The following is a 14,766-nucleotide window of genomic DNA, read 5'->3' as shown; positions in this document are numbered from 1 at the left end:
ATAACTATTTGGGTCTTTTCCAAGCCTTTCAGTCAATATGTAACAAATTTCCCCATTCAGAACATTTATTACAGAAAATAGTCTTGTTCCTTATTATGCAAATCTCCCTCTCACCACCTCTCATGTATCAGTACTACCTTTCTATAGATGCTGTACATCTATAGATGACCTGTGCATGATTGCTGGAAAATTATTCCTGATTCTGCAGCTGAATCCACAGAAGCAGTATTTCCCTCCATGGGAGGGATGCAGTCCAGTGTTTTGTTGGCATAACCAAACTGGGTAGGACCCAGCAAAGCAAAACAACTGCCCAGAGACTTGTTTTTTTCCCATTTTAGCTGATGTCATCCAGGAAGTAATGCAGCTTGACTAGCAAAAAAATACCCAGCCCAAAGTAGCAGGCAGTTCAATATCCCCTAGGTGGATGTGCTGACAGAGTTGTGTTCAAAGAGGCTTTTCCAATGCAAGTCCTGGTGCAGGCAGGTGGGTTTTCCACTGCTGTCTCTAATGCAAATACCAAGCTTCTCTTGTTTGCATTTTATTTGGATTTTTTGACACTATTTAAGTGCCTATGAACATGATTTAACTTTATAGCTGAACAGCCTGTTGGACACAGCCAGTTGAAAAGGAGCATTGGACAGCCTTCATTTTGCCATTTGGAATCAAAGGTGTTTTTCTCTGAGCTACTCCTTGTATTTTCATGGTCCTTGGAATACCTTGTGCCTGAAGTAAATTAGTGACAAAAAGCCCAAGGAACCTGTGTATCAGGGTTGTGTTGAAGCAGTTCTTTTGTCTTTCAGTCCCTATTGCCCTCACGTAGCGAGCAGCTCTGTATGCCTGTAACTTTACATGCTTCAGCAGTCCCACTGAATAGTTCCCACATGACCTTACTGGTAACTGTAACATTAAGTGCTAACAACAGGAACACTGCATACAAAATTTTGCATCCTGCTCAGAGAAGGAGGAATGATCATCACAAAGGCTTGAGAATTTCACAATTTCCATCTTTGCATAGAAAATCCTCATTGCTGCTTCCCTCATGCTCAGGATGTCCCAAAGACAGTGATGGGCGTGGCAGTGAAACCCCTTGCATGAATCCACACTTGGCCCCTGGCATTTAGGATGAACCCCAAAAGAAGGCAAAAGGCTGATGTGTCTCATTTCAGGAGACACAGGAGCAGAACCTCATGTGATAGTATTTTCTGGTCCTGCATCCGTTCATAAAGTGCTATAGAAATATGGCAACCTAAGGAATGACTCCAGAATACTGAAGGAGGGCATTTCTTCCAGCAATAACTTCAGCCTCCAAATATTATCTTATAAGTAGTGATGAATTTTGAGGGGAATCTGTGAGAAATATTGCACACCCACATATGCAGTGACTGAAGCAGAATATGCTCACTGGAGCTGAGAGTGGTATTTCACAATTTAGGAAGCTTTTTCATTAGTCAACTGTCTTTCAACAGCTAAACCCCATATTTGCTACCTTAAATGTTGCTTTAAAAAAAAAAAACAAAAAAAACCCACAAGAACAAAACTAAAATCACCATGGATTCTTATCTCCTTTTCCAAGAAGTCTGATTTCTTCAACCTTAAACAATTTTGTCTTGGCACAGCTATTAGGCTACGTTAAACATTTCTGGGAAATGTGTGTCAAAGTCAGAGAGCTCATTGTTTTGTTTGAGCAATAGTTTCACATCTAAATGTGGGAAAATGCAACTCAGGAGAAAATAGGATTTAAAAGAAAACCAGAATAAAAACGAAATTGAATTACTGATCTCACTGAATATGAAGTTGGGCCCCTGATCCTTCAGTTTCATGTATAATCCTGAAATTTTACAGAAGCATTTGCTTATATACTTAGGGGAATTTTGCAGGACTCTATCATTTCTATATAACTCTATATAACTGTCTTCTCTGAACCTGTTTTTAATTAATCTGTTACATATTCTAACTTCTAAAGAAAGGGATTTGGAAAAGCACTGGGCAGCAGCCTTGCTTTATTCCTATTAAGTCAATGGTAAAACTCCCCTTAATTCCACTGGGAGCAGAATTAGATCCATGCCAAGCCCATTTTCAAAATCATGTCTTTAAGGCTTACACAATGCCTTCTCCCTGCCCTTGCTTAAAGCACAGACTTCCCTCTACCGTCATTTTGGTTTTTCTTTTTTTATCCCTTGTAAAATAAAGCCATGCAAATACACAAACACACCAACCTCAGCATCCTAACTTGTGGGACCACATATCTCACTGTTTTCTTTCTGACTGTGTGGTTAACCTTTTGGGGGAAATGTTCATGATTACAGTGCTGGACTGCTGTGAAATTCTAGGTAGACTCTGAGTATGTTCCCAAAGAGTTGGAGACAAACTCCTGGATGTTGGATGAGTTCCCTTTTTCTGTTAAAGTGACACAACATTTTATTCTTCTTACATGCCTGCTGATTATTGCATTGCTCTGTAACACGGGCAAAAATAATAAATCGATATCTTCCTTTTTTTTTTTTTTTGGAAACTTTCCCTCTCGCTTAATGCTTGGGGAGCTGGATGCAGCAATTTCATCCACTATCAAACACGGTATTTCCTTGTGCCAACACACGATGGTCTTTTCACTCGTACGAGTGTAGATGAACAGTCAGATTTTCACACTGCACGGATACATACCCTGCTCCCTTGGACAAGGTGCACTTTTACCTACAGAAGAAAAAAATAAATAAATGAAATTAACCCTTGTTGTTCATACAAAGATCAGACAAGGGCTCGCCCTATCCCGGCGGCTCGGGAGTTGTTCCCGGTCCCGCCGTGCCCCCGCTCCCCCCGCACCGCCCCTGGCCCGGCGCGCGCCCGCGGCGAGTACGGGCGCGCCTGTGCACGCGCGCTCGTGAGCGCGCAGGCCCCGGCCGCGCGCCCCTGCGGGCGTACACGCGCGCGTGTGTGCGCGCACCGGCGCGCACGTGGGTGCGCGAGGGCGCGCCGCCGGCATCCGCCGGAGCCGCTCCCCCGCCCGCCCCGGGCCAACGCCGCCCACGGGGCCGAAGCGGGTGCGCCCCGCCACTGCCGCTCCCCTCCGGCCGCGGGCTCCGGCGGCGCCCGGGGCAGCGCATCCCGCGGCTGAGCCCCGGACCCGCGGGCCGGCAGCGCCCGCGCCCCGCCCCCCCCGCCATTGGGCCGGCGGCGGCCCCGCCCCAGCCCGCCCCGCCCCCGGCTGCCCGGCAGTTCCGCGCGGGCGGAGCGGGGAGCGGCACCCGCGGCGGCGGCGGCGGCCCGGCGGCAGCATGGGCTGGAGCTGACAGCGCCCGCCCCGCAGACGCTGCCGAGCGCTGCCGGCGGGAGCGCAGAGGGAGCGCGGCCGCGGGGAAGGGAAAAGTTGCCGCGTCCGCCCGGGGAAACTTTGTGCTGCCGAGGCGGGGAGGGGGCGGCGGAGCCGAGCCGTCCGGTGCGGTGCGGTCCCTGCGCGGCGGCGGCGGGGCGCGCAGTGCGGTGCTGAGACGGCGCGGGGGTCATGCCCGCCGCCAGCTTGCTGCCGCTCTTCGGTAGCGCGGCGGGGCCGGGGACGCTGGGCGGCCCCGCGGGCAGCGGCGCGGGCGGCGGGGGCAGGAAGGCGGCGGGCCCCGGCGCGTTCCGGCTGACGGAGAAGTTCGTGCTGCTGCTGGTGTTTAGCGCCTTCATCACCCTCTGCTTCGGGGCCATCTTTTTCCTGCCCGACTCCTCCAAGCTTCTCAGCGGCGTCTTCTTCCACTCGGCCGCCCTGCAGCCGCCGCCGCCGCCGCCCGGCGGGCAGCCCCGCGCCCCTCCGCAGCCCGGAGGCGGCCCGGCGGCGGCGGCGGCCGCGGGCGGGCCGGGCAGCCTGGAGCGGATCCGCGCGGACCACGAGCGGGCTCTGCGGGAGGCCAAGGAGACACTGCAGAAGCTGCCCGAGGAGATCCGCAGAGACATCCGCCAGGACAAGGAGAAACTTCTGCAGGACGCCCGCGGCAGGAAGGAGGCGGGTGCCCCCGGGCTGCCCCAGCGCCTTTTCCGCCAGCCCGTCGGCGCCGTGGGGCAGGAGCCCGCCGACCCCGACGTCCGGCAGAGGAGGGAGAAAATCAAAGAGGTGGGTGATGGTGGCTGTCGGTCCCGCTCCGGGGGATGCGCCTCGGCACTCCCGCGCGGGGCAACAGGTCTCTGCCGGCTCTGGCGGCCGTGCTGGGGGACCCCTGATCACTCCTGCCGCCTCCTCCTTGCGGGAAGAGGGTCTTTCTGGCCGGCTGTCCCTCGGTAGCCGCAGCGCAGGTCGGCGGCGTCGCCCGCGGTTGCATCCTCGCAGCCCGCCGTGCGTTCCCGCTTGCGGGCCCGCGCTGCCGGCTCCGTGCCGGCTGCGCCTCCTTCCCTCCCGATGTTGTCGGGTTCCCCCAGCTGTTGCACCGAAACCCGGGCAGAAAGCAAAGCCCCGCGAGGGCTGGCAGGCTGGGGATGGCTTCGCGGGGGAGAAAGAGCGGCGCGGGTCCCCCTGCGCTGCCCACAGGACGTCCCGGGCTCTGGCGGTGCGTGTCCGATCCTCCGCGGGTGCGGAGGCGGCGGGGCACGGCACAGTAGCTGCCCGGGGCTGTCCGGCGGGGCGCAGGTGCGGTGCAGCGCTCCAGAGGGGTCGCGGTCCGACTCGGGTTCGTGCGGTTCGCTATTCAGCGGTATCGGCTGTCTGAAGAGTTGAGGGCATTTGGCAAATACAGTCAATTTAGGTTGCCGCGGTAAAGCGTCAGAGCTGTGTGTGCTTTGACGAATTCCTTCAACGACCTTTTTTTGGTCCTGCTGCTCGGTTGGTTCAGGTACCGGTTTAAATCCTTCCCTACAAAAACTCTGTCTAGGTAATGCTGTCGTGGGCAGAGTTTGACAGGGTCCTCTAGCAGAAGAAGAATTTCCTTAGTAGTACAGTTCAACTTCCCATCAGTGCTGGCTGGTTTATTTATCGAACTGACAATTTCAGCTGCCTGCAGAGATTAGGGTTTATGAATTAATTAGTAGTATATATTTCATGTACTGTGGTGATGGAAATGGGATAGGCTTACTACAGAGACTTACTACGGAGTATTTCAGTATTTGTGAAACCTGGTTAGCCTTAGTTAAAATTATTTATTTTTATTGTGTGTTTGTACAGAGTGCTCTGAAAAGTGAGCTGTGATATCACACGGAGCATCATGTAATAAGCTCTCACAAATATCAAGTTGTGTTCTGTACTCTGGAGTCCTTGTGTCACTAACTATTTCACCAAACTGTATAGCATAGTTTTAAGTCATAAACAGCATGTACCAATGCAAAGGTATTTTGAAGGGAGAAACTCTTAGGAGTACACGATACAGACCACATCTTGAAGTGTGCAGAGAGTATGTTGCCTTCTGGTTTAGTCATGCAGCCTCCCTGATGCATATGGAAAGTTAGAAATACCAGCAAACTCTTTTTCCAGCTATGTGATATTTCCATGGAGAAGTATTTAGGCGTAATGAGGCTCCAGACCTGATGTACCTGATTCTGTGGTACAGGAGACTGCAACAAGTAACTAAACAGGAGGAGGAAGATAACACTTAAACATGCTGCTATCCTGCTGGTCCCACTGTGTGCCAGCCGGTCTGAGTTACCTTTAGTTACATGTGGATATGCATGTGTTTGTGTACTTACAAACATATGGTCAATATCTCTTTAATTTCTTCCTCCCTTTCCTTTCCATCCTCTCTCCTCCACTTCCACACAGAGCATCAGTTTCACAGTAGCCTCCCCAAACCAGAGTTTTGGCTGTTTAAGCATAGGAGATGACACGGAAACTGCACTTTGTTTCCAGGTCTTTGCTTTCATTCATACCTCAGTTTAAGTCCTCAATACTAAGTTTCTTTTCCTCCTAAATCACTATGTGATCTTAACATCTTGATTCCTTACTTGCTTTAGCATTTTTGCAGTACTTTGCCTGGTTTGATTTTTGTCTTTTTTCCACTGACAATAAAACAGTGTTTCTATTCTGTGCTCACTTGCTTCACATTGTTTCATGTGTTGGCTTTTTTGTTGCTGTTCTCTTTGTCTTTTTGCAAGTTTTAGTCCCTTTTTTTATATTGTTACCTTAGTGTCAAGATGGATTTCTAATCTGCAGGCTTTTTAGCTTAGTTTTAAAACTTTAAACAGTTTAAAAATGTATCTTTTTAAAGTATGAACTTTTGTACTCTACTGTAAATGCACAGAAACCAGAATTATCCCTTAAAAGTTTTTCTCTTTGTGCCCAGTGGTTACATGCTGGAGATGCAAACATAAAAAACCTTCCTGCTTTCATACTCTTTTGAGCCTGGAACTCGCATCTGCATTGTATGATTTATGTCATATATCTAGAATTCAGCATTTGAAGCTAGTCTTGGTGATACTTTTTACAGAAGGAAGCAAGTTACTTTAAAGGAAAAGAATAAAAAAAATAAGATTGTTCTTCCCTGTGTTTCTGTTCTGGAAGGGCTCTGTCCCGCCAATGTGCTGACATAAAGCTGAGAGGAGCTGAGAGGGGAGATACCTTAGAGATGCTTTGTCCATTTACTGTTTTAAATGTTAAGTTGACATGTGTGTTTAGAAGTCCAGCCAGTACAACATCACTTAGAATCACAAAGCAATGAAATGCTGTGATTTTATGGCATTTCTTAGTCAAGTTTTGTTCTAGAAATTTTAACCACTTTTTCTACAGCTTGCTCTGTTATATTAGGAAAAAAAATTAACAGGGTGAAACTTAAACCAAGAAGGAAATAAAAAGGTTCTTGAACCTCTCGTAGTATTTAAACCAACATAATATTACCAAAAAGAAAAAGAAATGATAGATGCTTATTGAGTGAGTAAAATAGTTGTGAAAACACGAAGAAGTAGAGATCCTGTTGCTATGAGGGAGCCCTCTCTTCTTTTTCACTCTGTCAGAACTATGTGGTTGCTCTCAAGCTCTGCGTGTGGAAAGGTCTGCCCCCCTGTGTTACACCTCTGGGGCCTGGCTGTGTGCAGGGAGGGGTGTGAACCAGAAACCAGCAATACTGATGGGCGCTGTGCTCGTGCTCTGTTTCTCTTCTGATGATGTGTTACAGGCAAACTCGGAGGAAAGAGCAGCGCTGTCAGCCGTGAGGCTTTCCCCACCACTTCCTGTTCTACTGCTGTCGGTTGCTTGTGGCTGCTGAGTTTCTGACTGCCTGTCCTGGGTGTTGTCCTCATGCAGGATGCCTCATGGAGGCTCGAGCCATGGAGCACACTTTGAGCATTAGCAGCACACTTGCATTTGCCAGAACTTGCATTCTTCAGTCAGTTCCTCCAGTGCTCCCATGAGTTGGAGCGAGGTCTGGGTCCCTGGTATGCCTGTGGCAAGTGCCTCCTGTGGTATCTGTTCCTTACCTGGGAAAAAGGAGTGGAAGGCAGTGATGATTCTGTTCCACTCAAGTGCAATGTCTGCCAGTCTCTGCTTTTGTCACTATTGGTTATGGCTGGACTCAGGAATCATTATTCCTGATGTCAAGGCAAGACTTACAGGGGCATAGGTGGTTGATACAAGCAAAAGAAATTATTAGACGAGGATGATAATAGTGGAAATAGGCTATGAAGGCAGGAGATGCATTCTTTTAATTAGAAAAATCTGATTTTGAGTCTTCTCCAAGTCTCAGTCCTCTCTCTTCCAAGAAAAAAAACAGTGCTGGAATTATTTAGGTGTAAGGAAAACAGCAAAATCTAAGCTCTTTTTATTTTAAAGCAAAAGAATAGAAATGATGAGTGAGCTAGCTCAGGTACTAGAAGCTATATAATCACATTAGTGTGGTGCTCTGCCCAGACTAATTAATCCTGCTGAACAGCAAGCTCTATAGTGGAGCACCATACTAATGCAGCTGTGCTGTTCTTGTACAAGGTAACTACCTTGGAAACTTTTCATGTTATTGATCAGGGCTGTTTGGACATGTTTTCAGGATAAAAGCCTCCCTGGTAAACTGGAATCAATGTCTAAAGAGCATGGTCATGCAGTGCTCCAAGTACTTGCACAGCTCTCAGCTGTTACAGTCATGTAGTACAAGTCCTGCAGAGAGGAATTTGAGCACCAGTACTTTGAGCTCAACAGGGCAGTGGCTGCAAGTCAGCAAAACAGACTCTGCAGCTTCCATCCCTGTCCTTCTATTAAGAAATGAATTAAGGTGGCATTGGCAGTGTGAATTCTGAAGCTTTTTAAGTCCAATGGTGGCTTTTATGCAGTTTAGATGAAAATCTCCGTAATGTTACAGGGACGTTCAACAATATCTTGAGGAAAGAAAGCTTGTGAGCATGGAAATAAAGCACTAATCAGAAATCTAATATGTACTTGACATTAAATACTTGGGCATAATCAGATGTCTTCATTAACGAGGAGTGATGGCGAAATAATGGGTGGTCACTCACTGTTGTGGAAGGGCAGTTGGCTCCTTGTGTCTTCCTGCATGCTTCCACCAGCTGCTTTCCTACTGCCTGGTATCCTGGTGCTGCTGCTCAGGAAGGTCCAGTGCCAGCTGGATGGAGTTTTATTTCCTTATGAGGGTGTTTACATGACAAGGTGAGCTCACTAATACTTCTCGCTATTGGAAGAGGAGGAGAAGTCTCTTCGTACCACTTTTGATTGCCTTCTCCCACTATCTACTTTCTGTGACTTTTACTGCATCCCTTCATAAGCTGCTTCAGCTCAGTAAGTCAGCTAAAAACTGTCAGAGAAAAAGAAAAAAAAGAAACTGGATGGATTTCTGCTAAACTTTCTGTCAGGTTGGTGAGTCAAAGGTGTTAATGAAAGGATTGACTTGGTGCTAGTTTTGGCTGTGGTGAGGGAACAGGTGGAAGAAAGGTATGAAACCTCTTTGAGTAGCTGTGTCTTAGCACCTGGTATCTGTTCTTCTTGCCTAAGTTCTCCATTAAAACTGAATCTCTGCAATGAGACTTTTGCAGAGTAAAGGTTCCATCTGCTGTAATCATCTTTGGCCGAATGAAGCATTTCCCTTCTGAAGGTTTACCTCCCAGCCCCTCTTCTCATAACAGAAAAGGAGACAGGAAATACAGAAACAGGAATTATTGAAGCCCCAGCAACTGTAGACTAAAATTCAGAGCACTTTTACTTGTGAAGACCTTCATAGGAGAGGAAACAGTTAAAGTACAGCTGTTTAAGTACTGGCTGGTTTGAATTTCAAACAGAAAAAGCCACATTCCCTGATGGTACATTTCTTTAAGAATATGATTCAGTGAAAGGAAAAGAGTTGACATGTAATGAGTAAGCAGTGTGGTGATTCCTGCCAACATGCTGATGATGCAATCAATGCATTTCGAAAGAAGTTTTCCTGAAGTATCTTGTGACCTTAATGCTGACATGGTATAGTTGTTATTAAGTTTGTTGAAGTTGAAAATTAATCTTGTTTTTTTTCTCACCCAAAGCTTTGTTTATTTACTTGTAATCTTCAGTATTTTTGTATTTGCTATTTCTTTTCGAGTGTTTGATAGTGCTTTCCTTCCTGATAAATACTGTTTGTGTTGTGTGGTTGGTTTTTTTTTTTTTGTGGTTTTATAAAAGTCACTGAGGAGGTGAATAAAGTGCCCAAAGATGGGAATCACATATGATAATGGTAAGCTGGAGGTGGCCAGGGTTGCCTTATGATATCCAAAATGTCACAAACCAATAAGCTAAAGCGCTTGCTTAGGGTTAATGTCACTACAGGATGCAGAGAAGCTTCAGCTGTGTTACTGAGTATGATTCAGTGACTCACTTGGCAGAACCTATGGAGAGCCAGATCAACTTGCCAACCAGATGTGAAGCTACTCTTGCTTTAGTTGGGTTTGTGCCCTGGGGGATAGGGAGCTGAAAGGGTTTAGTGGAGTTCTGAGCACAGTGGGTGCAGTGGACCCCCACTGAGCCCACTGCAATTGGAAGGAGAGGAAAGTGGAGGAGAATGGTCTGAGGTATCTTTATGTCCCCAAAATATGAAATAGGGTATATATTTGCCGAATTAATGTTCTTCCTGATAAGACACTCTGAGTTCTTTTTCGGGAAGGACATTGTTTCAGGCACTGCCTTGTTTGGGTTTGTTTTGTTTTGTTTGGGGATTTTCAGTGAGAACCTCATAGCCTCCCTTCAGTCAAATGATCTTGTATTTGAACTAAGATCATGAGTTGGAGGGGTGTTTCACTGTATGACTGTGTACATATCTGATTGGAATAGGATGTGTTCTCAATTGCTGGTTCTTGTTTTTATAGCCTTGCACCTGTTTTCTGTGTGCGAAGAATAATATTTAATTTTCCTATCTTCAGGCTTGGTCTGTATTCTCAACAGGTAAACTTATCAAAAGTAACTGGATGTCCTTTATAACCAGATCCTCAGAATTGTGGAGAAAATGAAAAGGCTTTAAATGTTGGGTGAAAAACATCTGGTTTTCACAAAAAAAAAAAAAAAAAACAAACAAAAAAAAAAAACAGAAAACACCCAACACTAACAAACAAAACAAGCACGTGATTAATTCTTTATCTTTCTGTAAAGGCAAAATGTGAATTCCAGACACATAGGACTCTTCATGAGAACTAAATAAGGTGATGTAAACATGTGAGAAAAAGCTTAAAATGGAACATCTCCTGTACTTCAGCAGAAGTTACATTCTCATAGTGATGATTTTGTACTTGATGCTAGTGTAGTAGCCTATGGCAGTCAATTAATATAAAGAAATAGACTAAATCATAATGTTAGTAAGTACAGTTGCCTAAGGCTGTAGTTCTATGCTGCAGACAAACTGAAGCAGAAAAAATTCCACCTGTTTATTAAAATCTACTATTAAGACCAAAAAAAGGTCTTATCTCATTCAGGGAGCAAATAAGAGTGGTAGACAGCCAGGCTTTGATACCTTCTTTGAATGTTAATGAAAGCACAGGATTTATGAAAAGGAAGCCATGGAGAGGCAGAAGACAGCTCTTCTTGTGGAAAATAATCATTGTCCTTGCAGAAGGACCTGTGACTGTTGGATGGACAGAACTTTTCTTAAAGTTGTCTGAAACACACCACTCTAAGGATTGCTGTGTGTTAACTTCCTCTTTGGTTAGGTTGGAGTGTTTTCTAGCTCAGGGAGCCAGCATAAGAGGAAATTTCTGTGGTTTGCATCTTAAAGATACTATCTTGATAAGTGTTTCCTTTATTTACAAATAACAAATTTGTCTTCCCAACTTATTTGGCACAGTAAGAGTAATATTTCAGGAAAGTGGCTTTGATTCAGTGTTCGCGCTGTCTTAACAATGCAGCACTTACTCTGACAATAAATTGCCACCTGAGGTGGTACAGAGATCATGAGACACACTGGTTGTGTGTCTTTTTGGTAACAAACTCAAGTATTCAGATGTGTCTCTGTGTAAAGCAGGTTTTAGACACTTGGTTTTGAAGGGTTTTGTGGTCTCTTCCTAAGTTATTTATAGAAGAGCTGTAATTTTACAAGTGAGGGAAATAACTGGGGGGGATGAGGGACTGTGAATTAAGCAATATGGGCAATGTACCAGATGCTCAATATGCTGATTCCTTTTCTGTGAAAATCTTCTTTATCCACAACATTATTCAGTTGTTTGTTTTTTGTTTCTCTTTTTTTCACTGAGTTGTTTGAGCTTTTTAAAGCATGTGACATAAAGATTGTGTGCACACTTCTGAGAGGCATCTTCTGTTTTGATGTTTTCCACGACCCTTTTTAATCGTGTCTGCAAGTCTGTTATGAAAACATAATTGGTGAGTAATGAAGCTCATGCTTCCCTGAACCAGATGAAATGAAACTTTTTACAGACTTGTGGTTGAGCCGCAGTTCTATTGCTTGGCAGCCCTGCCTGCAGAGTCCAGAAGGCTTTGCTGTTGAGGGGGGAAGCACTTGGGTGCTTTTCTAGGGCTGAGAGCAGCCCATTGATTCACACAGGTTTGCACAGTGAGGTTTCAGAGCAGAATGTGGAGACCTGGTTCCTGTTTGGTCATTCCCCTCTAAACCAGGGGCTGTTGCTCTGTGCTCGGTGAGGGCTGTCTTGGCTCCCACCTGTGCTGCAGGTGTCCAGCACGAGTCACTTCATTAGGGTCAGGTTAAACCTGAGCTTTGGAGTGAGATTCATGATTGCACATGAGCAGCTTTGCTTTACCACTAAACTGCTGCTAAATGCATGGTTTTATTGCAGGGACAGGTCAAGCCTGAGACTCCCTGGTTCTGTGTTTAGATCATTAGCTTTGGAAGCTTTTGAAGCAACACTTGAGCGCTGTGCTCCAGTGCTGCTATGAAGGAAGGCATGTAGAGTAGTAAAACTCCTAGTTTGCCTTTCTTGCATCTTGAAGTCTTCAGTTTGAACTCTGTTGTAACCAAGAAAGGCTTGCATGAAATAATATGACAACTTGCTATAACTCTCCACGGTAAGCTGGTTGGATTTTATAGCTGGTATTTATGAAGATACAGGTATTGCTCATTTTGATGCCTCTGATTTTAAAAGCTTTTCAAACAGATTGGATGAGCACATAACCTGCTGTTACATTCTTATAACTGTTAAAATTAAGCATTCACAGTCCTTGTGGGAACACTGAGATGTGCGGTCTCTTAGGCAAGGGTAACTACAAGTGTAAAATCTATTTTCATTTGTCTTCCTACTCCTTCTTGGAAGCTGCATGCACCTTGGTTTTAGACTTGTCGTAGGAATACAGTAAGTGAGTGGACTCTGACTTATTTGAAACTTGGGCCCTTTCTTTTAAGGGCAAATCTCTAATCAGATAGGAAAATAGGTGAAAATCAGGAGAGATGGTAGGCAATACAGTGCAAAGGACTGAAAAGATTCTGTGCAATGAATGAGCTGATGGCTGTGGAACATCTGGCTGTTGTAAGACACTGTGTGCATCTCGAAAGTACTCATAGAAGAATCAGCTTCTTTCTCTGATACTGAGTAGAAACAGAAGTTGAAGTTTTAATGGAAAAGATTGCAGCTTTGCACTTCCCATATTAAGGTATATAATGCTGGCGCTTTAGGGTAGAGGCAGTACTGTGTGTTTTTCATATGAATAAAGTAGAAAGAAAGAATGTATGATATTTTCTTCCCAGGATTTTACATCATCTCACATGTGTAGGGGTGATGATATTGCTTGGCAACATAAGCTCTCTTTTTCAATTATTTATTAAAAGTCAGTGTCTGCTTTTAAAACATTGCAGTAAAATGACATTAGATCAGTGTGGCTTGCTTCTTTAATTAGCATTCAGACCACTGTGAGACTATTTTTTAAAGTATCTGCATACTTTTCTTTCACCTAGTTCCCTGCTTAATATGAATCTTTGCCTTTTGAAATTCCTTTTGTTCAGGGGCTGCTTTCTTCCAAGGAAATAGGAAGTAGCTAGTGTAAAAGAATATCAAGCTAAAAAAAGCCATTTTGCTTTCATAGTGTAGTGCTTAAGGAGATAGTAATTTTACTATTCAGTGACAGACACATGCAGATGCAGACCCAGCCTTTAACTCTGCTCACACTTTTCTCACTGCCTTTGAGCACTGACATCTGTTGGTGCAGTGAATGGTGCTACTGCTGATAAAGCTTTGCCCATACTGCTGTCTGTGGGGAAATCTGTTGCTTGCTACTGTGGTTGTAGTTCTCCACCCATCTGTGATTTTAAGAATTGCACTTGAAATTCTGAGTTGGACCTAGGTAGTAATACTAAATTCTTCAAAGCTTAAAGAAAAGAAATAGATGTTAATCATTTGCAGTGATGGATTTCTGTCCCCCACTCCCATCAAACAACAGAAAACTTAATTACCATTTAGAGAGTAGAAGAGTTATAAATGTTACTGATTTTAAAAGTTATGCCACTTCAAAACTGCATGCTGCTTTCTCTGTTCTGGTGAGATCGTCTGAAGAATCACCATGGGAAAAACTATGCCATGTAAAGACGGACTGCAAATTGACTGATATTTCTGTGTCTTATTCTGTAAGTCTCTAGAGTAAGTGTGGCACTGAACTTGAACTGACTGAAATAGAAAGGTATGTGTTCTTGTCAAGGGCTGAAGTGACATCACAGATCAAGAAGGGCAGTTCAAAGAAATGGTCTTTCTGAAGAAAAGCCCTTATGTCTCTTCATGCAGTTTCTTTTTTAAAAAAAAATATTCATGTATTGATAGAGATGTATTCATATCTCTCTCCACATAAAAGTTTTACATAAGAGTGGAATAGGTTGTGCAATTGGTCTGTTGTCTGTAGCTGAGAATGCAGTTTGCTGGGACAAGCTCTGTGTGGTCTGCAAAAAGTTAAAGGCATAGTGTTTGTTTTGTTTTACAAATCGTCATATAAATTGAAAATATAATTATACATATGCTACAAGCAAAATCCAGAACATTGGGATGAAGCAAAGACACCCTTGTGTTTCAACAATCAGCTTTACACAAGTTATTTTTTTATTATATCAATCTAAATATTATATAAAGTAGATGTCCTCTAAGAAAGTTTTTAGACTTCATGGAAACAGTTTTCGTGTGAAGCCTTATCATCTGTAGGCATTATGGAGACTCAGTTGGTCTGTGTTTATGCACACTGTAGTCCTATATGTTCTTTTTCCCAGCCTTCTGCTTGCCATAGAATTTTTTTATTCAGAAGGAGAGAAATTCAGGCTCACCATTGGACCTCTGGAGGCCTGCTCTCTTGCATAGAGCAGAGCTGACTTCAAAATAAAATTGAGTTGCTCAGTCTTGTGCACTCAAGCATAGAAGATCTCTGCAGGGGGAGATTCTGCAGCCCCTCTGACAAACATATTCCAGTGTCTG

General features: G+C 44.8%; 1 protein-coding gene across 1 annotated transcript in view; it reads left to right on the top strand.

Moving 5' to 3' along the window:
- The first annotated feature begins 3,258 nt into the window (after nucleotides 1–3,258).
- Nucleotides 3,259–14,766, top strand: part of MAN1A1 (mannosidase alpha class 1A member 1) — a 139,435-nt gene continuing 127,927 nt past the window's right edge. The window contains exon 1 of the mRNA XM_064707965.1: nucleotides 3,259–4,090. Within this exon, the coding sequence (XP_064564035.1) occupies nucleotides 3,500–4,090 (591 nt within the window). The 5' untranslated portion in view covers nucleotides 3,259–3,499. The remainder of the gene's footprint in view (nucleotides 4,091–14,766) is intronic.

Source organism: Zonotrichia leucophrys, chromosome 3 (assembly GCF_028769735.1).
Source record: "Zonotrichia leucophrys gambelii isolate GWCS_2022_RI chromosome 3, RI_Zleu_2.0, whole genome shotgun sequence".
NCBI lineage: Eukaryota > Metazoa > Chordata > Aves > Passeriformes > Passerellidae > Zonotrichia > Zonotrichia leucophrys.
The sequence above is the reverse complement of the archived record's forward strand: the minus strand, read 5'-3'. Positions and strand labels throughout refer to the sequence as shown.